The sequence below is a fragment of the Varroa jacobsoni genome, unplaced genomic scaffold (assembly GCF_002532875.2).
Source record: "Varroa jacobsoni isolate VJ856 unplaced genomic scaffold, vjacob_1.0 scaffold_438, whole genome shotgun sequence".
NCBI lineage: Eukaryota > Metazoa > Arthropoda > Arachnida > Mesostigmata > Varroidae > Varroa > Varroa jacobsoni.
In genome coordinates, this window is record NW_019213340.1 from 15,525 (window position 1) to 43,434 (window position 27,910).

The following is a 27,910-nucleotide window of genomic DNA, read 5'->3' on the forward strand; positions in this document are numbered from 1 at the left end:
CATATATTGTTGTTTGTTGAAAGAGTATTAGTATGGAAACCATATAAAACAAGCCAATCCTACCATAAATATTATTGCTTATGAGAGACACGGAAAAATAGACTAATTTTTGGGAAGTCGTTGAACGAACAGTATGTATGATATTCAGTTTTCACCGAAAATAGTAAGTAGAAAAATATTTCATTAATAGAAAGTGCTTATAGTATAGTGGTAAAACGTATCGTTTTTTCATTTTTTAAAAAACTTTTCAAACAACTTTTGATTCTTCGACGCTACCCAGGGTGAGACTACGCGCCCCAGTCAAGTGGTGTTGACAAATTTTCGATATCGGACAGACTTCGAAATAAAGTGATACGACAAGAGGTTGTCGACACACGATCGACTACTCATTTAACTTTTATCAGAAAAAAAATTACTCGCATTAGTGCCCTGAGTGACTAAACGCCGGGTCGGCCGGCCTGCCAAACGGTCGCATGTCTTCTTTTCCCTACACAAATCCTCCAATAACCCATTCCATCGCTGCTTCAATCTTTGTTCTATGTGACAAAGTACGAGCGGGGGTAGCGGAAGGAACGACGAACCAGGTGGCAAGATCGGCTGGGGCTTGCCCGATAAAAGCACGCCGTAGAAGAACGGCAGAGGCAACAGTGGAGCGGCGCAACAAAGATACACGACCGGTGCACCTTTTTAAGAGAGCTGCGCGTTCGGGCTGCTGGTCTATCACATGGAAGGACGAGCGGCCGGCTGGCTGGCTGGCTGGCTGAAGGCTCCAAAGTTCCTAAGCTGGCTTCGGTGGCTGAAGGCGAAGGAGTTTCAACCTAAGGCAGACTATAGATGTCAGATGAGCAAAGCAGCCGACCGGGCGGGCCAGCGAAGCTGCTGGTGCGATTGCCGAACGCGCGAAGTAGACTGTGGTTGTGCGCTATTAAGACCCGTCGGGAAGGCTTTTGAAAGCACACAGAATTGTCTATCTTAGGACGGATCATCAACGTCAAAGGCAACGTAACAAACAAGATCGACGATAAAAGGAAGTACAAACGGCGGCGGTGGGGGTTGCAGAAGATCTGACCAATGCTTGCGACGCTTGTCGATTCCGGTAGGTTAAGGTCGTTGCAAAAACAATATGAAAGAGTGAACTAAGAAGTAGAAGAATCAACATCGGTAGGCCTATGTGTACACTCCGGAGTAAAGTGCAAGGCAGACAATGACCGCATTGGCAATAATACAGATACCCACGATAGCAAGCAAAATGTGTCGTATACTTCAGGTGAGCATCGCTATAACCGCTGCTTCTACTGTTGTAAGGCCCGCCAATAATAAATATTATTCGATATCATACATGGTACATATAAAAGCTACGACTGACGACGTATGTCGGCGTGTATGGATCCAACCCCGGTGTTCTGCTTGGTCAAATATACAAATGCTACATATGAGTTTCGCCTATGAGCGAGACAGATTGATCTCGTAATTTTTAGCGCAACTTTCTTCACATACAACACAGTGACACTTTTTAAGTTTTTTTAGAGCTTTGTTAATACGACGGGATTAATGAATGTTGTATTTGTAACAAGGATAGGCTCAACTGCGTCTTCGTCCGTTTGTTCCTCACGATCAATGGGCTTCACTAGGTAGTTGGAATTTCCAATCTCGCTCTGACAATACGATAAGCAAGTGGCTACTTCGAATGGACTATCCCTCTCCTTTTTAATGTAAATGTTCCTCCTTTATAAGCTTTGTTTTGCCGCCATGCTCTTTGCTCAGAAGAATTGTCTGGAGCCGATTGTGAACTAAAGTTCCGAAGACAGCCGTCAGAGTAACTGATATAGGTCTATGAATGAATTCAGCGAATAATAGGATCGGAGAAGCCAGCCGCTTGGAATTGCATTCTTTACGCGAAAAACCCTAGCTCTTTGCCGATTGTTACCGTCTAAAAATCGTAGATCTCTACGATTCGGTGCTGATGTTGCGATGGCAAACACACGTATTCTTTCTCTTCGGACCATCGGACAATGGCACAGAGTACCACTTGTATACAAACCCAGTACGTTTTATGCTGACAACTACAATTACATCTACTTCGAGTCCACCTGTCAGGGCAACTACAGGTGGTTCATGTCGCGTATGCTCGGGGCAGGATCTACATGTGCGTGGTAGACCATCAATATCCTACATCGTGGATATATCTGCCACAGAAACACTGCTGTTAGTAGCCACACACCGATGACTCGCAGTCGCCTTAACGTTCTGATGCTTGAGTGTAGAGTAGCAATGTTAACGGTAGTCAAAACGCCACAACAACTACTCTGAGATACAAAAGGCCATAACAATTGTACGTCAAAGTACGTGGGCTGTTTGAGGACAACATCATCTAAAGCACCTGCTAAAGAAGTAAGAATGGGCATCTTTTACGTCTTGATGACGTACTGAAGACGATGACTACAATGATGATCGCTTCGTGCTCGAGCAGTTAAAACTTGATGAAAGACATTCACGCTTGATGGTGACTGAATTTTAGGTTCAGCCAATGGTAAATATCTTCAGTACTTACGCTTCCGTCAACCATCAACTCCGTATTATTACCAATATTTTTATAAGTGCCATTTCTGTTATCGTTATTATTAGTAGTGTACCCGTTTATTTTCTAGGGTAATCTAGATGTTTGTCAAGTTGAAGTCTGATAGAGACTTTGAAACGAGTTGATGATACAGCCGCTTGAATTTCAGGCTTAATCTATCATAATCAATTTAGCACGTTTTATTGATGATGGTTATATTACTGCTAATTCTTTATACACCCACTAACTTTCTAGGTTTTCGATGATATTAGCTTGAAAAATATTTAAAAAAAAAAAAAAAAACTTAGCATTTAACCGCCTCGAACCTTACCTTTTAGAAAAAAAATCATATTTATTACCTTGCATACTCGTAGTGACTTTAGTCTTCTGTTGCTTTGACAAATGTAAACATTTTTTTTTTCTACCGGTGGTGTTTAGATGTTACTAGGTCACGAAATCCGTCAGAAAAATCACACTTTCGTTAACGGCTGACGTTTGCAACTGTCAGGACACAATCAAGATGTCCCAGGGCTTACGATTCATTTCTGTTGGCCAACTGAAATCTAGCGGTAACAATGGCCACGTCTATCTCAAGTGGCAACCTAAACTGGGTCCCTAAAGGTAAGTTGTGCATGTGTTCCTAAAGAGAGATTCGACTGGATGTCAACTTACAATAAAATCTCCTTCATTCCGTTATTTTATTTAATATATATATATTCAGTCAAAGTTATGCGTCTAAGCACAATGTTAATTGAGTGCTTTCTTCGCCAAACGATCGTCTTTAATAATATTGCTCATAAGATGCTGTCTGAAGACGCACGAATGCGGCTGTTACTTCGGTTACATGGTAATGCGTAAAAAGTAAGCTTATCAGTCGTCGGTATAATTTATTGTACCATGTGGCAGATCATACAATTCGGATCGATCTTTTCTTGTTTGCAACGAGGAATATCGGTAGCCAGGCTCAAGTTTGTCTATACTTCTGGGTCCGTTATGATAGCGAATAGCCTAAAACGAGCTTAAAACTAGTACTGCACGATGGGTATCGACATGAACGAATAGGTAAATCTTTGCACAGACGACTGTCAACGTTTTATAGACAGGGTAAAAGAGGCAGAGGGATGGAAACAACGGGCTGTTGCTTTTTGGCTTTAAACGTCGGTCAGTAGTCGGGAAGAGGTTCATGCTCATCGGAAGGATATAACACGCGAGTGGCTCGACTGTAATCAATAGGTTTCCTGTATCAAGAAACGACAGACAAGCAAAGAAACCTGGCGAAGCTCCTATTATTATTATTATTATTATATTTACTAAGTTATTTAGAGGCGATTTCGGTGCTAGTTACTTCATCAGCTCTTTTGCTCTTGCAGATACAATATGCGACACGTTCAAAAGCCTCTCAATCTTCATCTGTGAAGAATCGCGAAGGAAGCTAAGCTTAACGGCACACTTATCTATTCAAGCGAACACATCTCTCATGCTGTTAGAATAGGTAACTTAAGAGGTAAAATCGGAAAGTCATTCAAGCCATGCTTGCACCATATGAATACAAACAATATTTCAGCGAGATAAACTTATCTTAAGTTTCTCGCGGCTGCAATACGAAATTTCAATCCGAATTTAAACTAAATAACTTAAATTACCATGATAACAACTGTTTATAACATTAAATAACAAAGCTAAAGTTTGTCTTCCAGTTCTGACATTTAATAAGAAAACTGGAACGTCGCCCAGTGGACTCTTGTGAAACCTTTTCTTGGCGAAATTAGTTAAACTAAACAATGATTAAAGAGATCAAAGAAAGGAAGAATCCTAAAATTTTTACAAAAATAGTTCTCATGATAAACCGCAGAATAAGAACGTTTTTTGGCCAACATGTGTGTGCACCAACAATAGTCGGTAGATAGATATTATAATGATTACCCATCTTCTTCGTTATTAACAGGTCTATATTTAATTGTCGCCACCTAAAATGATCTTTTTTTTTTTTTTTTTTTCAGTTTCTTCATTTTGCTGTTTTTATAATTATAGTATAATAGATTTTGTCAGTACGAGTACACCTGTGTCAGTAACGCAATAGTTTTGCGACCACTAAAAGGTAGCAAAAAAGAACAGGCCGTGCTTCGAAAGTTGGTCGTCCGCCTTTTCGGGAGGTTTTCAGGATGGGAGGAAAGCACAGAATGTGACACGCAGCAACTGGCTGACCCGCAATTTTCAAACCTATAGCTTGTACAGAAATTAACCTACGCTATCGTCACGAATAGATCGAGTCTGCTGATAGTAATAAACTAACCGGCAGCTCTAAGGAGCATTTCACTCAACGTTGTTAGCTTTTGCCTCTCCCGGTTTCAGGTTCACGGAAAGGAAGTTAACCGTCACGTAACAGCTGGTTCAGCTGGTCGAATCGTTGAGTCGTCCTCAACAGACAGACGCTTCGTATCATAGACGTTGATTTTAGATGGGGCCGGGGCGGGACTCGTTCCCGGTACCCGAAATGCCTTCGACTTGATAAATGACCACAAACTACTTTTGGTCAAATGCATATTATGGGGTATCGCTGCAGTATACCCTGTGAGTGACGCGGAACAAAAGAGGCGGAATGTAAAGATACAAAATCAGATTGCTTCGTTGTATTTGCTCCGGCCAACCACGGTTAAGAGGAGACGAAGCGCTGGAGGGGGTGGTGACGTTGCCTAAGGATGGAGCTGCTCCAGGAACATAAACTTAGGGCGTGCAGAAGAAAGATGACCGCTTAGACATCAGCGGCGCTAACTGCCGCAACCAATGGGTGCTTCCTGTCGGCGACAGACGCGGGAACCAACGGTATTGGCAGCATGTCCAAATGGGGAAAGCGTCGCCCAGCAAAGCATCACTATCCGTTTATGCACATATGGCTCATCTGTCGACTGTCGAGACTACACCGCTAAGGCATCATCGCATGGCAAACGCGATGAGAATTCAGCAGCGTTTGCTCCATTTTGATGACTTCGCACTGGGATAGAAGAACGAACTATTACTAGATGAAGCGGGACCTTTCCGTATTATTCGCTAATACTTTTTGAGCTTTCTTTTATTCCTTACTAATCTTAACTTTCTGATAAGACCTCTACAAGCATTTGGCCGTACAAAAGTGCCTGCTTTTTGGCAGCCCTTCTAAAATCGGTACGAGTATCTGATATTTTAATATACACAGTCGTATTCTCTACGGTCAGATCAGTCTGTTACTGACATTAACGTATAGAGTGCACACCGTTCATGCATGGAAATCCATAAGGGCTATGGACCAGTAAATTCTTCTATGTTCAGTGACGCTCTCAGAGTTACCATGTTCAGAGAATTCGTTATGTACTTATCCTTAGTCATAAAATTACTATATTTCGATGCGTGTCTTTTATCTATGCAATTCGACATATAGAACGATTAGGTTTTATGCCTACTGTGAAGTAGCACTTGTTGAAGACCGGGATCCAGAAACGTCACTGAAACTGAGGTGAAGATACACACACAGACAGAAATGAGATATAATAGGAGACTTCATCTTTACATATCCAGATCTCATTGACATATACCGAAGCAAAAAAAAATTGCCCCTTTCAATACGGTTTCCAATGGTAAGATAATATCACCGTTTCATTCTATACGGTCAAGAACGCAATAGACTTATTGCAATTTCCTAACGAGTGCAAAGCGATCGTTGTATTTAAGAAATGAAGTCGGTCGTATTCTATGTTTATGTGGTATAGAAGTGAGCAGCCGCTTATAGCCACTACAGGTATGAAAAAACCTGTAAAGCTGAGAGCAGTTTGCTGAAAAATAATCTGCTCATTTTTTAGGGGGGTGGAGTAGCGGGCGAGCTCAGCATATTTTCAGTAATAGAAACGATTGCAGTAAATTGGGGAAAATCATATTACAGGTATAACTTTAAGGAGGTCCAAGGTCGTTAAGGGCATGACAAAGGGTGGTCGACGAATTGTATATAGTAGTCAGAAGGACCAAAAACAACTAAGGAAATCATGAGAAGGATCAAATCGGGCGCCCGTATAACCCACGTCGTTTTACCTCGCCTGCCTTGATGATCGAACTGACTGGAACGCGACAAAGAGATCGATCGAGTCAAGCTGGGTTCCCAACAACCAGGTCAAGCAGGGCAAATTGTGCTTTGTTGTCTTCAGGTCGATATTTAACGGAAATTGCCTGATGCGGAAGAATGCGAGAACCTTGCCTGAATTGATTTTACGAAGTATGCTTAGGTAGCAGCTTCCACAGAGCTTGGTTGAGCTTCCACACTTAAACATAGCGTGTTCCCCAGTTATGGAAGACACATGATAGAGACACTGCAATCCTCAAGTCAGACGTTCAGTTAGCTTTTATTTAATGCTAATTACACATTTTACGAGATCCTGCGTGCTGGATTCACTCATTGTTTTTCTGATTATAAGAGGCTGGATGACATGCTTCAATTGGCCGCTTCTAGCTTAGTACCCGGGGGTGCTATTTAAGTTCCCTGAAATACTACTCTGCCGTAAGTTGGGTGTTTTGTTTAACAAGGATATTAAGCAAGCAATTTCACATTCGCTGGGCTAGTTGTGCTGCCTATATTTGAGAGAGTACCTAACTTAGCCATCTGTCAGTGGAAGTACCTCATCTTCGCTATGTCTGGTTGGCGTTAATTGGCCCACATTCTAAATAAATTGTTAAATCTATCATACTTAGCGTATTCTATTCTCGTTTTGCGGCAGGTTAACGACCTTCACCTCAAGCCTGATGCTGTGGGGTTGTGAGCGTTTCACTATCTGTGGCAACGTATGTGTATGTGTGTGTTTGTGTGCCTCTGTGTGTATGGCAGACAAAAATGGCACGACTGGCGAACAGTGAAGGGTTGCGGGCGCGAGAGAGATGAATACCAAAAAGACAGAATGGAAAAGAGGAAAGTACGCACCCCCCCCCCCCCCAGCATGCCTTCTTTACAACTGCGAAGCTAGACGGATTGAATCGTTCTCGCTATGGACGACTTTCACTACTTTAAAAAAACCGTGCCCCATAAAATAGAGACCATCTGCTAGTATTCACATGCTTGGTTTGCAATGTAAACTTGCCAACAGAGTAGAGAGTGCGGCGAAATTCAGTTAAATCAATATTGGTTTTACTCTTGTTTCCACCGAATTCGTGTGCTACGCCGGCGACTCACAGTCGGGGTCGCGTCCGGCCATCGACCGATAAACGCACTTCAATTGAAAGAAAAGGCTACATACACATTATTGACGTATAATGTTTTGGTATCGGTCATCGTACGCTACCTGCATTTTGCGGTACCGATTCGAGATCATAGTTACAGTTCAGCAATTTGCAGGTGCCAGGCGCTTGTTGTCTGCACTGTGTAATTTCGCATCTTGAGAGGCGTAAGACCCCCGTCAAGTCGGACGGCGTTGAGGAAATGAGGAGTGAAGCACTCGCATAACCGGCAGGATATCCAATTGCGTCAAGAAGGTTTTCTATAGGAACATTGGAATGCGATGCCAGGAATTGGGATGTACGACTTGTGATTTGGAAGCTTTTGCTAGCGCCAGTAATAATAATGGTAGCAAACAGGACCTATAGCATTCTTTCGCAAGCATACAAAACGCCCGCGCGCATTTAAAAGCGTGAGAGGAAGGGATCGGGAGGAGGCTGGGAGCAAGTGGGTCTCCGAAATAGATTTAGCAAGGGCTGTCGTCACCAGCTGTGTCGACGTTAGTATTTTCACTGCTGTCACTTGCGCCGGTGTTGGGCACTGGCGTAACCACCCACGTCCATTGAAAGAATAAACGTTAAAATGGGCCTTGGTTAAGGCGCTTCAGTACAGCTCACTAGGCTTCTAGATGTTTCTAGAACAGCATGAAGCTCAGAAATTGAGAGCTGAGACCTACGCTTCAGTGGCCATCATTCAATCGGTGTGCACAATAAAGGTTAAAGACGGGGTGGTTGTGGGGGTCTAGCAGAAGACTGTAAAGGAGCCCAAAAACCGTTCCATCTTCCACCGTACGAAGCCTTGCAAAAATATTTATCCGGCGGCTTCTTGCCTACTCAGGACGACTGTACATGAAATAAAGTAAAGGTAAAGACATCAAGAAGAAAAAGTTGAACGCAATCGTTTAGTCAGTAGGCGGGTTCGACATTAAATAACGGTGATGACTGTTAATCCACAAAGGAAGCTGCCATAACAATTTCGATGCAGTCCCTTGAGGCACGCCGCTTGGCGTCAACACGGCCTGCGCGAACTTATATGTCTGTAGGGTCGCTAAATTTTTAAAATAAATGATTTAAAGAAAATCAGTTCCAGGAGTGAACAAGGCTGGAGCTAAAATTGTCTCCATGAAATGCGAAATAGTAACTTTTGATCCGTTTTCCGCATGTGTATGTACGTGTAAGTATTTAGATGATGCTTGCTTTTTTCTATTTATGATCACAATTTGCTGCTAGATAAAGACAAATTTCATAACCTAGGAATAGGTCTATTTTGTTTCAGTTTTCGAATCAAAGTGTGTAAGGAAGATAGAGAGCAGAACCCCTCTATATGAGTTTCATCCATTGTTTATTGGGTATTAGTGCTGTAAACGATATTTAGTATTTTGTCTAACGACTGGCCATTTGTTGGCAGGTGATATAGTGTTACGTTCATAATTTACTAATAATGTACAGATCAAAATGGTACAGTGAAGGCAATATACAATCACTAGAAATTATTGTACGCTTGTCCAAAGCCAATTTAAATGGTGCCATGTAGTTTAGCTGCTGAGGGCAATTCTCCTAAAAGAAAAGGTCATATGGTGACCAAATAGGGCTGTCCTGCGTTTAAATGGCCCACATTTATAACTAAACAGTTGTGTGCATATTACAATATTTATAATGGACTTCTCTGTTCGAAAAAAGAAACTGGGAAAGCTAGCGTAGCTACGAGAATTTGCAGCCACAGAATCACCCGATAGATTTGTTGTGACCGTTCAGCCTATTGAATATCTAATCCTCCGGTCGCATTGATATATGGGGGGGCTGTGAATGGGAGAGTGTACGACCTACAGCCGATGAAGTTCCGAAGGTAAAGAAGAAGGTATTAAGAAGACAACGTGAGGATATATTTGTGCAGCAAGTAAATGTTGCGTTTGTTTTGGTGAAATGATTCTAGTAACTCAAAGTTTAACTTATCAGAGCAAAAAAGTGTTCTAACTTTTCGCCGCAACTGAACCCCTTGACACCTTCAATTGCCACATCTGTTTGATTGTTTATCAAACGTAGTTGCCAAGAGGTGCAACAATCATAGTACTGTGCAGTATGCATAGCCGATCGTTGGGCAGGAGTTGTAAGGCTGATATAGGGGACAAAATACTAAAATAGGAGAAAAATACAAAAAAATATATACAATTAGACTATATAGTTAACTAAATAGCGCAGAATATATAAGCTCGTGTGCATTTATTTATCATTTTCTCAAGCTTCAAAAGTACCAATTCGCGTTGTCAGTCTAGTTTGAAAATTTATAAAGCTGCCTATGTTGTACAAAACACTTCATTCGTTCATTCATTTATAACTTAGAACGATAAAATTCGTCAAGTAACGTCCGAAGCCCGACCTTATTTTTTATGTTGCTGTTCTCAACAAGCTTCTTTACATAAATCGAACATTTCAAAGGTGTCAGTAAGTTCGGACCAGAAGGTACCGAAATGCCGCTCATCATAATACTGATTAGGTTTAAATAAAGCCGAACGTTTTTGTTTAATCGGAGTCACAGCGTTCTTGAGAGTATGGATTTGCGTCAGTCGCTTATAGTGAACTGAATGATAAGTTTATGCGTACATGACTGTTTTGGCTCGCGTACAGTCTTCTCGTCTCTAGCCAACCATTTTCAAGTTGCAACTTTTCAACTTGACATCCGGATCGTTTTGATTCAGAGTATCTATGGCAGATCAATCGAGCAGAAACGTCTCTAAAGGTTAGCGCCTCTTCACGCCTACCTTAAATCATTGTATTTCCTGCTTGAACCTGTGCACGAGAATAACCACCCTAATTTTAAGACCTTCCATTTTGCCAATGCTAGTAAAATCTAGACCATTGTTTTTTCGAAGTGGTACGAGAACTGTTATATGTTTTTATTTATTGTTGGTACACATTATGCTAGATATGACCGACAACAATAATGACATGTTCCCGACGGCTCCCCAGCTCTAGCTAACAACAATTGACAGATCGAAATGAAGGTTGACTATACGATGACTTGTTATCGAACGGTGGCCACACGTAATCTTCAACTTGCTTTGAGAAGGAAATCGTAAGCAATGCCTATTGTTTAATTTACATAGGCTTGCGTCCCAACAGATAGGTCGGCCTGAAAGAGCCTTTTAGTAGGCTGAGCTGTGTTGTGTCTGCTTACCAGAACAGAGATTAGGCACATCTTCTTTGAAAAAGTTTTCAACTGATAACTACACGGATTTTCTTTAAAATCTTTCAGCCAACGAGCAGAATCACTCTCCGTTGCTGTAATAAGCAGTAGAGCAAGTATAGCAATTTAAATTTTCGATATCTTCCCAGAACTTCTTCAAAATCCATCCGCTGATGTTTGTACCCCTTTTGACGGTTTGCTAAGTTGACATCGTGTTGTCGCGAAAAGCGCTGTCTTACGCAATGTATTGTTGAAATTAAATGAAAATAAAATGCATTCATTAAGATAACTTAGAAAGTTTCGCATACGATGAACAGTTCTGGGAGCGTTGCTATTATAAAATTAATTAACAACTAAATAATCTGCGTAATATTATCAACTCAAAAGGCGGCCAACGGCCAATCTTAATACAGGCTTATTTGCTGCTATTTTCAATAGAGAACCGGGATTATAAACCGGTCTCTTCGAATCCAGCAAGCAAAAGCTTGCTACAATGGCCGGCCTGTTTAAGCACAGTTTACTATTATTAACTATTTAAAATTTGAGCTAGGAAAACTGCCGCGTTACCTGCGGAACTCAGCCCAAAGAGGCGTTGCAGGAAATCTGGGATTAGCTCAAAGTCCTATCACGTACCTGTGATCCTATAGTGTCTGTAGATTTCGTAGACATAGAACTTCTCATCAGCGCTAAAGTTCCAATAATAATAAATTAATCTACAGCAAGGTGAACAGCAACATACAATTATTTAGAAGTATGCACGTCATAGATCCCCGAAGGTCACCGAGCTACAGACCCGTGGGGTGCCCATCACCTAGCTACATGCCGAAATGGTGGCCCATCGACAAAGCAAACGCGCCATGAAAGGAACATCAAAGTGACAATATTCCGAACGCTGAACTCCATTCAGATGATAAAAAATAACTCAATACCGCCTACAGGTGCTCAGGAGCTGAATGGTATCAACGCTACTGCTTCAGCTTTCATATTGAGATATTCCTATATATATATATATATACACGCAAATATTCCTATATAGATAGTGATTGCGTTACTAAAAATAAACAGTTAGACGAGAACAGACTTACGCTTTGCAGGCATATAATAGGTGTATTTCTCGGTGATTTTGTTGTCGCAGACTCGTGCAAGATACGCTCTATTGCATCGAAAGCCGTAAGCTATCTGACCCGGTTTCGAAAACAATGGAATTTTGTGAGTACACACACGGGGAGGTCGCGATACATTGAAGACAGTGATGGCCCTCGGTGATAAAAACAGGGTATACGGCTTGAGCTCATTTACACAAATCTTATTCAATACCATGGGAAACACTAAACGCAAATTAACAGGTGCAGTTCTCGCGAGCGATTGCGAGACTCTAGCAGGGCATACATAGACACTAATCCAAAATCACGTAAACGCTATGATTCGATATATAATTATATATATATATATATATATATAGAGAGACACATATAATTGGTCGAAAATTTACTACGTTTAATACAACGAGAGCATGCCTAGAGGTGCAGACAAGTCCCTTATGCTGCAAGCCCAGATTTCGCAGCTTCTGCCATTTTTTTCTCTTTGGTGTATGTAATTTCAACGTAACGACTTTTTTTTTGTTCAATTTTATCAGTGATTCACTATTTCGTAGTCGATTGGTATATGCCTTAGATAACCTCGTATAGTGTAATATTATAAAGAGATAATGATCGTAAGCCTTGAGCCGATTCATTCTTCAATTAAGAAAATATGAAGATGAAACCACCTGGAAGCATGCGACGTGTTCGGTTCAGGATGTTCCAAAAGCCGGTATAGTCAAATGATTAAGCACTTGTTTTTCTATTCACTTAGCCAATGTTAATATACTGGTGTCCCAGATTTACAGCACGTTTTTTTTTGTTTCCTCCTCTCTGCAAAGCTATCGTAAAAGACTACAAGTCTGAAGTGTCGCTATGGCAGCGTAAATTGACATCGAGACGACTCGAACGCAAAATTGCCGCTTGTTTATCGTAACGACAAAATACGTTAATACGTGCAAAAGCAATTAGCTTCGCGTATTGTGGAATTCACTTTGAATCAGGAGGCTATGTCCTCAATCGTGGAATTCTTCGAGTCAAGGTCGTGCAGTATGTGGCCAATCTAACGCTTCAACAGAGTGCTCACTTTTTATCATGAAAGAGTCTCCGGGTTCACCTCCGAGTGACCCCCCCCTCCCCCAAAGAAAAAATTCTGTACCGTAAACGGCGGTAAGGCTTTTTAACTTAAAATTAGCACCGGTACCTTTCCAAAGTTGAGGCTAGGACAGAAGTAAATCCAAGAGAATGTGGGCCGAAGGCAACGTAGGTAGAATCATGCTAGTGGTTGCGACGGCAACGGCAGTAGTCCTAGGGCAAATGGGGACATAACAAGGTAAGTAACGGAGAGAAATGCAACAGTGCTATATGAAAAGCTTCCCGCCTAAACTAGATCTGCTTAAGGCTTATTACCAACTGACCGTCTAGTGGCCCGACGAAGGCAGCCCTTCAGTCAATGGTCGACACTAACGAGGTTTGAGGCTTCTCGACGTTTATTTGTGAGCGTTTGTGCGTGTGGGGTTTGGTTAAACCTGAGCCATAAAATTGCTTTTTACTATACAGGCGTGCTCCAGCAGCCAGAGTCCAGATTTTAAGCGCGCAAAGACTTTCCACGCTAGCCTCTCTTAGGCAAGGAGCGAATTTCGGTCCGGTCATGACCCATAGAGACTTAAAAACCTTTGGTGGTACCTCCCCGAAAAAAAATAGCGTGTAATAGGTTAGTGTAAAGCTGACCTGTGATTAAAATAAAACAACGTACATTATGATTTACACATACGTGGTACGTTTAAATGACCTGTGGCTCACAGCGTAATTTAGCGTTGAATCTACAGGCAGCTGTCCTATGGCACAATCAGAGGATAATAGTAATTAGTGCCATTAATTATCCATAAATTGAAACTGAGTTGCCTAAGGAGATTGGCTGGCCAAAGCCATAAGCTTCCTGTCAGTATGCGTCTCACAAGAGTTGACATTTTTATTTTTCAAACCGACGAAACAGTATCTATGATGCAAGCAGCTTGCTTGAATCGTGGTGGGTGGGTGGGCAAAAAATCGAGTCCCCATTTTTCGATTTTGGACCGCAAATGGGCGGTACCAGCAACGATGACTGGACAAAAAGCGACTGAAGGGTTCCAAGCGTTCGTGTTCTTGGCAACCGCGGCCCTGTGTTCTTCTGAAAACAATTTCTCAGGCTTTTGCGTGCCATTATTGGACTAACGCTCATGCTGCTGGATACGGTATTTTGATTACTTAAGCAGTAAGTGATCCTTAAAACAGGCTGCTTGTCTCCTGCCAAAGTGGTATTCTGAATTGAAAAGCTATCTGACATACAGCAGGCGGAGCGGGAGCAGATATACAGTGAAGGACGAACGGAATGCGACTAGTGGAACTTCTTTGAAAGTCCCTAATTCTTAAAGCTTATTGAAATCTATGTAAATATTACCACTATATTATTACTGAATAAACTGTATAATTCAGCTAAGCTACTCAGAAAAGTGCTTAGTAAGAATATTCAAGATTTTAAAATAAGTGAAACAGAGCGCACTCGGTGACTACTTGAACTCTAACAACCTGAAATGCGCGCGTATAGAGCTATTATGTATTCTTATCTAAACATCATCTGACATTTGATGTATATGCCTGGATTTCAACCACCAAGAGACTACCAAGCGGCCACTGATCGATAGTTGTCAAGTGTTCCCTATCTATACTGGGTCAATAAATCATGAAACCGTGGGTTCAGAATTCTTCTAACTTAATAATAGATCCCAGAATTTCTCCACTGTAAAGAATAGCAGCCAAGGCTCCTGGTACGCCTATAGTACATGAGCAATTTGGGCGAATGCTATAATGCGTAGAGGGTTACGCGTTGCTAACGTAAACGGAACGAGGGACCTATCGAAGCAAGACGTAGGTCGAATGAATATAATACATAATAAAGTAGCTCTAACTAACTAACTAAGTAAACGTACTAACATATTCATTGATCCACGTTATAGCATCTTCGTGTCATGTTTGTTTTATCGTCTTGTTTTTTTAAAACAACCTGGGTACTTGTGAGTTGCTGTATGTCCAACGAAGTTTTCCCAATTCTTCCCTGTACAGCGACGGCCGTTTGTGTCCAGCCAATGTACTGAAACGGCCGCTAGCGTAGGCTGGGCATGGAGCACAGAAACTTGCGTTGATGATAGACGTCGGCGACTTTCATTCAAATTAAAATTTTATAATAAGTCGTATTATTTGGATTATCGTTAGACAGACATATGACATATCATGGATCTATAGCACGTCACCAGGTGGCAGCTAGTCATATCATCGAAAGGTAGTAGCCACAGGTGGAGTTTTGTGACTGTCATTACCCGATAAGCTAAAATAGGTAGGCGTATCGTGGCCATATTTTTTCCGCATTCCCGTTTTTCGATGAGAAATAATCAGTTCACTTGGGGTACCGGATGTTAAGGTCTCAAAGTTCGCCTAAGCAGGACTGACGTTGGCCTACTTCGCACTTTGTGAACGTGTAGGGTGACTTTGATAGCTGAACCTAGCATCGCAAGTTGTGTGTGGATAGATCCCTCGGAATATTTGTATTAACCGGTGTGGTTCTCCAAACGAGCTCGCGTATTCAGCACACTTCATTTTCAGGCAAATATGTGGTCCTATATATGATTCAAGCCTTGTTGCAGCGAACCATTCCATGAAATTGTTACTTGAAGAAACCTATTAAAAATAACATTTCCAAGGAACAAGCTACGGTGACCGTGTGGAGTTCCTGCCATGAACTAAATAGTGTATATCCTGTTGTGTGTGTATATAAACGATTGTTTGCGGAGTTCAACATAAAGAAAATATTGTCCTGGAAGGCGGGATAGGGTGATTTAGAAGAAACTGAGTTTAGCCAATTTGGATTTTACAGGTGATTCTACCCGATCATCTCGTTGATCTGTCAATGTAACACGCAAAACTTGATACTTTATCTGTATTATTCTGTTTTCATTGATCGTTATAGAATTCTCATACAAGTTGAATTGAAGACGTCCTTTGATATAATCATTGATGGGCTTTGCGCTTATGCAAACAAACAGAAGTCGCAGTGGACTTAAAACAATCCTTTTGGAAACGAAATTCGTTCTCGCAGTGCAACTGTTTCTTACTACATAGGCGCAGTAAATGACGCACAACGATACCAAGCGGACAAAAGCCTCCGTCCAATTCCATACATGTATGTCGAAGGAACCCGCAACAGGGTAGGACTTAGAGGGAAAAAGGCGTAAAGACTTCTGTTATTGCTGCTGTGAGATGCTCACACAATAAACCAGACAGCAAACGGGTCAACTGACAGAAAACCATTCGGTACAAAAGCTTCTCACTGGGAAGTGTGCAATGGGTCATCGCAACGACCACGTGAAAGTTGACTTTGTACCCACCCGCAAGATGGGATTGCCGGTCTGACGGCGTTGAAACCCAGCAGGGCATTCACTGTATTATTATATATATATTAGAATGAGGGATAAATAAGAAAGCCACCGCATATTATATTGTTCATTACTATATATTTTTGAAGCTTATCTGAGCTGGGACGTTTTCTGCTTCGATAGGTGCGCCATTGTCTAATCGTACCGTCTATTGTCATAATTTCCGCTATATTTTTAAGTTCGCCCCCCTTCACCAGATGCAAATAAATGTTTATCAAAAGGGATCAAACTAATTTTTTAGTTTTCTGTCGCCAACCGTTTTCTTATATTGCTATGCGCGTGCTATTTCGTCACTTGCCGGCATTTAGTCTCGTGTCGGTGGGGTTCATCGTTACGGCATTGCCGTGACGCTGCTAGTGAAAGGAAAGCAGACGACTGGATCGCCACGTAAAGGATATGATCTTCAAGCAAAGCTTTTTCTTGTATTCTATTGCAAAAAATAAACAGGACCATTTTTTACAGAAACAGCTACAGCTGAACATTTTCCTCAAAGTGAATTTGAAGATAACCGATCGTGGCATGACCTCTCGACTGTTCAGTGACGATAAAGCTCTCAGAACAGATACACATAAATCTCGTCTATTGTATAGAAAGAGAGACAGTTGAAAATACAAGCATCCTCCTTTTTCGCAGCATATAGGAACGCACGAGGCATTGAATACTTCATCATCACCGTCGTAAAAAAGCAGCTATATAAGCCTTAAAGCAAAAGCAGTGTTTAACAAAATGCAGGTGCGATTGCTTCTCCTTCGTAGAATGACAGCAGGAATTTTCCTTATCGTAGAGGTTACTTACTAAAAAACTGTAATAGGCTTAGTGCAATCTATTATCGTGTGTTTTAATATACATCTGCGTCAAGTAAGTGATCTATTTTTCTCCTAACGTTATCTTGCTCCTCGTTACCTTTAACTCGGCCGCCTTAGGCGTTCCTCTATTGCGATGAGTAAATTTAAGGTATGTTTCGATAAAAACATTCATCTGAATTTATCATTTTGTTCTTATAGTGCGAGAGTATCAAATAGGTTTAGGTTTAAAAAAGAATCGTGAAACCTGCTCCTAGGCGCAATGAAGACCTGGCTTGAAGAGCTGGTTTGCCGAACTGCTAATACTAACTGTTGGCAATAATAATATTTTCGTAGTCATTATAAAAACATAATCGAATATAAAGCCAGGCTGCGTAAACGGCCGTAAAATGGGTCGGATCCAGCCAAACAGATGCTTCTACCAAAAAAACTGTCAATAGCATTATTTTCTTGGGAAAAAAATATTGTCTGCACGCCGCAAAACTTCAGATACGATCACTACGGATACCAGCAGACTCTTTTACGATATGAGCAGACTTCGAAGCTGAAAGACACTATAAAATAATTTTAGGAACACAACGTCCGAATCAATGTTCAACATTGTACATACATCTTGTACACAGATGTACCGAGATATGTCTTTTTGTACATGTCTCTATTCGGGACAGACTTTTTGTTTGCTCAACATACATTAATAGCGAAAAACAAATTATGATTTACGCAACTGAAGAGCGTTTTACGTTACGCGCTTCTCGAGGATTGCCAGACGGTGCCGACCACCGCTAAAAGAGTCGCGGCAGCTGCGGGGCAAGACTTATTTGGATCTTGTATCGTTTCGTCGTTAAAAGTAAACAAGATATACCAGACGCTACAGACTTGACGAGCAAAGCTGAGACGTATATAATTTATCCGTTGTGCATTTAGCGTCCTGCTAATCATCCTTTCTGAACAAGAAATGTATAACATCTCTTCTCTCGCCTTTTATCGACATACATTTACATGTCCATGTGTAATTTTCTCTATACGAAAAAGTACGGACGCGTAAAAATAAGGAAAATCAAAACAAAACATATATGGACGCTGTAAGGTTGAAGCTGATATTGAGTACGAAACAAATTGATACATATGAACTGAATGCTAGATAGAATATCCTTGCTTGTTTGGCATGAGTCGTGCACGTTTACAGAAGACCAGGATTCAGGTTGGCGTATTATAGAGTCACAGCTAAAGGGACTGTCATCTAAGCCGTCACGCGACACAACAAATATGGTTACGCTTTTACGTCATTCTCATGGCCAGTCTTGTTACGTCTCAAGTGAATTATTACCTTACCCAATTCTGCTTATAGACTTTTCCCCTCTAGCCCCCCTCTAGACCTCAAAAGCTATGTAGAGCAAACATCGTCCTACTCGTTTTGTTATGAGAGAAAATAGAAAATGACCCACATTTCGTCAATTGAATACCTATAAAAACTAGGGAAAGGTTGGCCTATCTCAGGGAGTACACATTGTATATTAGCTTGGCTTAAATTACACCATAGTATAGCACATATAGCGTACGGGAAAGCTAGTTGAGCAGAAATGTTCTACTCTCACGTTCGTAACAGACTTTCTCGGTTGTTTCACCCTTCCAACAGATACCGCGTCGCCGACGTAGAAGTTGTACGCGGCAAAAAAATCTCAGATCGTTTCGTTGCCTCGCCAGCGTCCTTGAGGCTTGCTTATTCGTCCTTTCCTTTCATTCGGGCTCGTTTTCTTTAACCTTTCCTTCGTGATAAATAGAAAGAGTAAAGAGGCAAAAGGAAGTGTACCGAAAACCGCCGGCATCGTTCTCACCTACTACTGCAACCTGATCATTACGTCGTTTGCGCCGGTGCGACGCAAAGAGGACAACAAAAAGGTTAGTTTTCGCTGAAGGCTGTTTTGTCCATTGCCTCTTTCCCGCTTCAAACGCTCTCGCCAAAGGGACGGCTCTCGTCGGTACTGGAGAAACGAGCGCTGAGGATCGGGAACTGTTATAAGGGCGGTGTCTCGAGTATACTTGCAACCGCTGGTATCGGTAGCGGTTCGTTTCGTCTGATCGCCCTGCTCTGCTCTCTTTGACTTCTGTCAGATCACTGGCAAGCAGCCTGATTACATCGCATGCGTGTTTTTCTTAAGTTCGCCATGTAACAGAATGAAGTATTCATTGCTTCACTGGCCGTCGACGCCGCCACCGCTGCTGTTGTTGGTGTCATCCAGCGAGTGTGTTTTGTGTGGATTGGCAAAGGCCCGCAAGAAAAGCGAATTTGGCGACCATTTAGCTGAATGACCGATTAGAACAGAAGCGTTCTCATTGTTTCGGTTTCGCTGCCTTTCTACAGAACTCTGCCCTCTATAGTTACACTGTGATTTTCTGAGTGGAAAAATTCAGTGTTTAGCGAGCTTAGCAAATTTCAGCGAACATGACCCAGTGTATTTGAGGTCTATGCAAGACACTTTTGGATATTTCGAGCTTGATCGAGACGATGCCAAGACACTAGCTACAATGGACGAATACTAATGTCCGTGAGGTTTAAGTTAAGTCTTAACAAACCTCTGTCTGCCTGCACCGTCCTGTTTTCTAAACACCTGCCATGTTAATTCTGTGAAAGAGTTCAAAACATACAGACGGTTCTACATGTTGAATGCTGTGAAAAATCATTCTTACTCTACTGGCGCAAAACAGATAATCAACAGCAAAAAGACACATTTTTTTTTTTAAATGTCGATGGTGCAATGTTCATATCTGTGTTGACTTTTAGTAATTGTACTATCCAACATGTGAAAATTGGAACTCACTTCAGTTCTAGTTTAAATAGGATTCGTGGGGAAAAGTTTTGGCGCATTGTCTTCGGCCTGTATTTAACGATTCAAATATGCAGAACAGAAATGCTTCTAGGGGGTGCCATTGTTCGACGTCGTCCAGTAAGCACAGCATTTTCGTGCGTTTATCAAGGTCTCTTGCATACCTGTACACTTACCACAAGTCGCTCTTCGTATGTGTATGCATATATGTAATAATATTATACTGCTATAATAGCCCTGTATAACAATATAGTAATAGAACTTTAGGTTAGTGCACCGAGCAGAATATTGAAACCCCACAGCGTCTAACTTCATTAGACTTCCTATTGTTTTAAGAAAGTGAAGAACTCTCCGACCGAATAGAACGAACGGAGTGCAAGGACATGCGTGTTACAAGAATCAAGAGTTTATCTAGCTCATGGATACGCTTGTATACGTATGTGAGGCTTTGTGGTTGGCGTCGTCACGCTAAATGATGTGGGAAACCAATACGATCACTTGCTAACAAGGTTTTATGTACGTGTCATACCCATGTGAATCTAGCTAGAAAAGCAAAACCCACTTATGCCAGAAGGGCGTCATTGCGATGTTGGCTGTTTTTGGTAGAAAAGTGTTTATGCAATTATAAAATTATCGTCGATACGCTACATAAAAGAAGAAATGTAAAGCAAGGCTTGACACCAGCCACTAAGCAAGCGGTTTCCAAATATTGTCCAATTGTTCATTCTACTTTTTATGTTTTTACATCAAAATTTCGTACCACCCCTAAGTGCATCTTCCATCCATTGCTCCATTGGCAGCAGCTGAAGAAATCTAAATTTTCAGGTTTCTAGGTCTTAGCTGTTGAGAGCCTAGAACCGCAAGGAAACTTTTCGTTTGTTCCCTCTGGGTGTTAAGGGTTGAGCTGTTCCGGACAGCATAGAAAACCTCTGCTGCTGCTGCTGCCAGGATTTGTATTTTCAATCTTGAGTAACATGTGCAACTGAGGGTACTTCACTTGGGGGCGAACGAGTGAAATCACTTTAGCGGTATAATTCAATATAATTGAGCTTTAGCTTTCATGATACAGATAACTTTCGTTCACATATATTGAACAACAATAAACAGATATTGAAATGTTCTAAAATGATGATAAATCCATTCTTGAATAAATTATAAGTTTCACGTAACAATTGCAAAGCTGATCGTTTTAAGGACAAGACAGCCAAGCAGAAATGTGGCCTTCAGAAATATATCTCGAGGCAGTTTATATAGACGTCTTAAATACAATTAAATACAAATCCCTGTGTAAAGGATTACCTTAATATTCACCAAAGCTATATGTCATGTTTGAAAATGAAGGGAATTCTTTTTGCGCGGGCCTGAATATAGCAGGTTTTTAGGTTGCTCGTCTTGTTAACACACGGCAGACGTTACTGAGGTAATACGCTCTAATCGACTTGTAGATGAAAACATGGAAAAATGCCAGTGTCAAAGTTAAGCAATGGAATTCGGTGATAGATTTCTAAGGGGACCCGTTCGACCTATTTTTCCCCTCCATTCATGCGCACGTTTCTTCTAGCACAACATCACAGCCTCTCATTTAATAAAGTGCAATAGAATCTAAAGCAAGATGTGCTGTTCGTGTTTAGCAGACGAGATAGCTATACCTAGCGATAAAAACTTGGGAGAGAGATGTGCCAGAGAGCCTCCTGGTGGGCAACCCATCGCCCAGCTGCTGGCAATGTGACGTCTAAGGGCCCCCTAGAACTAACCTTCCATGAGCGTTTTGTCTAACTTATCCCGAAATCTCGCGTCGACCTGACCCCTATCCCCTTTCTAGGAGGGCAGGAAGGAGCATAGTTGATACGAAATTCAAAACAAGGATAGCATAGTTTTCTATTGTCATTTTACAGATCGACAGAACCGACGATACTACTGCACAGCCATCGGAACGAGGAGTTCTCATTTCAGACAGAGACGTGAGCTGATACGTGTTTGATTTTTTCATAATATTGCCACGTGCACAATATTGAAAGCTTTCGAGTGACACTAAATCGACCGCTGGCCTTTGAAAAAGTACATTTTCTCTTACGCTCTCCCGCGCGCGCTTCTGTGAAGTAAGTAATACGCTGTCTATCGTCTGCTGTCATTCGGCTCAGTCCGAGGGTGTGCTGAAAACGATAAACAGAGGGCGTGAGCAAGAGTGGCTACTGGCTTGTCGCCATTAGATCGCAACGTTGGATTACGGTGGCGTTTGGTCAGAGGTTTCCGCGCCGCTTACAAACGACACCTCGTACGATCCCGGTAACACAGCCCCGTTCGCATAGGCATCCTAGCTTGCTGTGTCCTCGTTGCCTCCTTTATTCATTCGATTGACTGTAGAGCAACCCAAGCCTTCGGCTCATCCGGAGGTATGCGGTTCTCGGGGCAAATTCTGCCTCGTTCGGCGGACGGGTCAAAGGCACTGAAAGTGCATCGTGTCAGATACATTCGAGGCGACAGCTAGGGCAGCCTGACTGGTATGCCCCTTGTACTAACTGCTCTTCCCAAATATTCAAGGCAAATGTTATCACCGTACTGACGCCCCTCTATATTTCACTCTTTGTTCCAGCAGTAGGTCAACATCGATCGGAATGACAGCTAATGAGCAACGTATGTCTTCGGTTGTACGATCCGGGCGGTACGCTAAATGTGAACATGTAACACTGTTGGCTTCTCTTAGTCGAAATAACGTTGGGCATTTTTGTCTTTGATCTCTAACTAAATCCTCATTTACGAAACTTCATTCGACGAAAATACCTAGAACACACTACCTGTGCTTGAGACAAGGCAATCCCTATAGTAAGCAAAAAATTTTCTCCTTGTATCAACGATTTGCTTAAGATAGCGTAGTTGCAACTGGCTTCACAAATATGGACCTTTATCCAATCCGTTTTCTCCCTAACATACTGAAAGCTGCATATTTATTTGATCATATATTGAGAGCATAATTCCTAGACAACCAGGTCGCACTGGGCGAATGATCAGCAATTTAATTAACTCTTTATTGGCTTAGGTCCGGGAATGAGACCGGATTCTATTCTGGAGATCAGCTGTATAAATAAATGTATGACTACGTTACTGACTGTTTATGAAAAATCGACCTCCAAAGGTCTTTGGTCCAATGTGGAAATACACTTTCTCTTGCCGCAAATGGTAGTTTTGGCTTTCCCACGAGGTCAGAGCCCTTCCTTCTCACAATTTAGCAACTTCCAGAAGTTATTTTATTGAGTCGTAGTGTTTTGTCTGTCGCTTGAAAATGAGTCCATTGAATGCGAGAAACGTATTCAAGAAAAAAAATTCTGCTACAATGCATATGCTCTGTACCTAAACGGGAAAGAATTTCAGATAGGCTATGCCACCGAAACCTTTATTCAAACCTACGCTCTCCTCATATCAAACGTAAGCCTGTTTCGCCTTTAGCTCGGGTCTACCTTTGAACGTTGCTGAGCTCCTCTAGTTAAATACGACTGGTCCATTGCTGAGGTGCAGTTAGCCCATATGCTAGGAGATATAATATGACGTACATCGTGCAGGTACGACGCATGTACAGTTAAGGTTTTCTCTCTTCAATTGCCAGTTTTAAGACAGGTTTATATATGTAGTATAGTGGCAAGGTTTAGTGACCTGACATCCCTTATGAGGTCGTCTTTGTGAGCGTGCACTTAAATCTGGTTCGTAGCTTTAACCGCACGTTTCGTTATATTATTCGTATTGAGCTAGGCCTAGACCTTAAATATATTAGGTCGTCGAAAAATTATTCATCGTATTTGAGCTAACAATTTTTCTACATCTCAAAATAGTATTACTATTTAAGCACACCGTTTCAATGGATGACCAGCCATTTTTTTTGGCAACATCATAATCCTGTCACTATAAAACTTCACTGGTTTCTGGATGAAAAATTACCACGATTAGGACAGACTAGAAACAGACGATTGTTTGATGGTGATACGTGCATCAAAATTTCCCAGTTGGGACCTTGTCATTTTTGCCGTGTAGCTAGAGATGCGTGTGGTGCAGCACTGACATGGTGGGAAGCGGCTCCGGTTGATTTGTTCATGTCATGGCTTATTGTTGCTCGTTGTTGACAGTAGAAATGGGTAGTCGTTTGGCCGTATCGCAGCAGGTTATGACGCCCAGTTTCGTTGGTGTCAGTCTGGGCTTTGTCATAGATTTTAACCTACTTTTTTGTTTGCACACTATTGTTATATATATATATGATCTGTTTTTCATCATCCATAACAAATCGCTCGATTTCAATACGTTTTTATATAGTTTCACAGTTGGCATTACGATCGAGTATATTCGTTACCGTCAATTCGTATAGCACCCAACGTAAAGCTTCATCTTGTAGCCAGCTTTCTTCAAAAGGTTTCAAATTGTTCACTGTTAAATATTCTATTTCTTGGCGGAGTCATAACTTATTCACATCCCGGTGTTGCTCAACTTCCGCAATAACTTCACAGTAGTCCTTTTTCGTAACTGGTCGACCATTTCGAAGAGCTTCTTTTGCGTCGAAATTTTCAGGACGAAAGTGACAAGACCATCTTTAGATCGTTTCCTCCGATAACACATCTTGATCATAAACAACACCCATATTTGTATGGATATTGGCAGCATGTACCTTTTTATCATAGTAAAATGGACAAATTTTTGCACACATTTCATCCGTCCTTAAGGCGTTCCGTCTTCTCCATGCCTGAATAAAAGCACTTCATCGGTCTTAGCACGTCTACAACAGCCGCAGCTCTAAAGCGATGCCAGCGTCGATTCCAGGCGACCCAAATTACCTAAGATACGCAACCTTGAGACCATCTAGCTGTAAAAATGATCAATACTCTTTTGATGACCCAATATCTGTAAATACGAGGTATGTGCTCAGCGATCCTCGGCGATTGTTCTGAAAAATACATTTACATAAATATTCGCTTGAAGAACGATCGAATTGAAGAAAAATGGTGTGTGACAATACTGAAGAACAAATAGCTAGGTTGTTGCGTAAGTAACGGTATATTTTTTTGCGTGTTCCGTCCCTGTGCTCATTCTTTGTTTGTGGATGGTTAAAAATTACTTACGTACTTTCGCGAGGTTCATTGCACCACAGGACTTCTGTCTTTTTCTGTTCAAAATAAGAAATTTTAGATTTTGATCGAATTCTAAAAATTGGTCTTAAGTGCGTTTGCAGCTTCGACTCCTTGCTGACGCGAGAACTTCGTCTCGCGTACGGTGAGAATTCTCTAACTAGGATATAGAGGCTCATCTGACAATGATTCCTCCTAAAAAAGGCTTCGTTCTATTCGACTCAAAAAGCCGATTGGAATACGCTACTTCACTTGATGATGCTGGTTTACAGTTATTTGTTTTTAATGGATTATCTTAATTGTAGCATGGTGCAACGTGACGTCTGCCGAAAACACAAACAAGGCATCAGAAACGCTGTTGTTTTTTTAGCAGACAACAGACCTATGTCCCGAGTCCTAAAAAAAGAATGAAAGTTTTGTGATCTAAACTAAAAGATCAAACGCTTTGTAGAAATAATTAAGATACTCTGTTCGACCTGCGACACTGTCCCTTCTGTGGGTAATATGTCTATTGATTGTGTAGCAATCTAAGCGAATGTTTCAAATTTTACCTCCGTCACCACTACCCGTAAGTTCCACTTTAGATAGAATTACCAGCCTAATAGTTACCTAGTTTATAACTGTGAATAAGGTTGAAGTTAGTTGAAGTCTGCCTTTTTTCAGTCTATGAATAGTTAGCCCTCGAACATACGTAGAATGGCAAGTCCAATTATCACTTCCTCGGCGATGTATATTGGCTTAGAAATTGACAATTTCCTGATCTCGGAACCGATCGAGGCTTGATGGCATGGATTCGACGCCTTTACACAGACCTTTCTTCGACTTGTGCTTGTATAATGTTCCCTTCACACATTGGATCAATATGTAGTTTAAACGACCAGGTCTTTAGTTGGGAAGTTCTGTCAACGGCCTATAAATACTGTACAAGCAACCCCTCGGAATAAAGAACGCATTTATTATATAAATACTCACCAGGCAAAATAAGTAGCAATAGTGCCCAGTAAACCTTCTCCTCATCTTGGGCGATCGCTGTGCTGTCGGATGGCCAAAACGTGGTATCATTAATTATTGCCGACCTATTGGCTGCATTGAAGCCGACAGAAGTATCATCATAATCCAACTGCAAACTCGAATTTCGGCCGCCACCCAGCTCTAAACCCCCGTACTCGCCAATCTGTAAAAAAACATCCGACCATTATACTTAGCTGAAATAAAGAAGCACGCTAAGAAGTTCGCTGATAACTGGAAGTTGATGCACAAATAATGTGAATTTCTTTGTGAGGTTTTAAAGGGTGCTTAAGCGAGACTTTCACATTCACGTAATTTATTTTAAATAGATAAATTTGTCTTCCTAATGGTTAAAAAATGTTCAGATGAAATGCTTTGCAAATATAGGGCCAAATATTTTCTTCTAAATACTTATGGAACAGAGAACGTTTGGATATCGCAAAAAGAACAGAGTCGAAGGTTAATCAAGGATGTAGCGGTGACTCGATTTAAAGGAATCTGGAGGAAAAGATGGAAAAAGGACGAATGAAGGACAGTTTCAACTGACGAATGAACATGAAGGTGACAGGAAGGATGACAATCCCAAAATCGGCTGGCAACAACAGACCAAAGGTCGTTCCTTTATTAACGGCGAACAGGCTCCAGGAGGAATTCACTCGGAAAGGAGAAGAAGGTTGCAAACCTTAGGCAGACGAGCCTTTGTCAAGCAGCGTCTTTCCACGGTAGCGCTCAGTCGTAATAATAAACCCAAAATGCGAACGGTAGTATGACAGAATCACTATCCCTATCGCATAGGAATAAGAAGCAAAAAGAGTAGTTTGCGGGACGTGTGTGCAGTCACAAAGAGCAGGATTTATAAAAGGAAGAATTATGATGAAAGTTTGTGAAAAAAAGCTGAAGTCGAGTTGAACAAGAGGGTTGTAACCTCACCGGCTAGAGGTTCAAGGACACCAAAAAAAAAAAAGAAAACATGTATTAAAGATAACCAATGAACGACGCTGTAATGTACCATGCTTTAATGTAGTTATCTAGCCCTCGAAGTGAAATTCAGTACATTGGGTATCTACGGCATCCGAGGTTTATTTGCTCTCTACGAAGGAGATGCTTGCCTGGCTTGTACGAGATGACCAAAAGACAACATACGCATTCTGCTTAGGAAGAAAAAAAGTTCTCGAGTATCTTACCCGGTCCGGTCATTGAGTGGGTTTAATGCCACACATGTGAATGTCCTTCAACAATTAAAGGAACTGTCAAAGTAGCAAGAAGTTTACAGTAAATAGTATATACTGGGTTAGAACTGACAGATAAGCCTGCGCTTGCGCGAACAGAAAGTAGTAGTGCAAATAAATATGCATTTTTAAAAAACGCCTATGTCCCGAGGGGATCCGTATAAGGCGCTTTGTAAAGCGCCTCGAGGACGCAAGAACGTCTTGCAAAGAACCTGCGGTTCCAGCTCCATTATAAACCCGAATAGTCACCGAAAAGCTAAACAGGGGCGGCTTTTCGGCTTCGTAGTAAAAAAAAAAAAAAAAAAAATAGGTTGTTTAAGATGTATCATCAAACGAAACCCTCAGGACTCGTTGACGCGCAAAAGGTGATACTGACACTGAAGAACTCTTTTTTTTTTTTTGAAAATCGACACGCCAAGAAG

General features: G+C 41.5%; 1 protein-coding gene across 1 annotated transcript in view; it reads right to left on the minus strand.

Annotated features, from left to right (window-relative positions):
• Positions 1-27,910, minus strand: part of LOC111260439 (dopamine D2-like receptor) — a gene marked incomplete at its 5' end in the record, with an annotated part of 45,506 nt that overhangs the window by 15,518 nt on the left and 2,078 nt on the right. Inside the window, 1 exon segment of the mRNA XM_022833187.2 lies at positions 26,224-26,425. Coding sequence (XP_022688922.1) covers positions 26,224-26,425 — 202 coding nt within the window.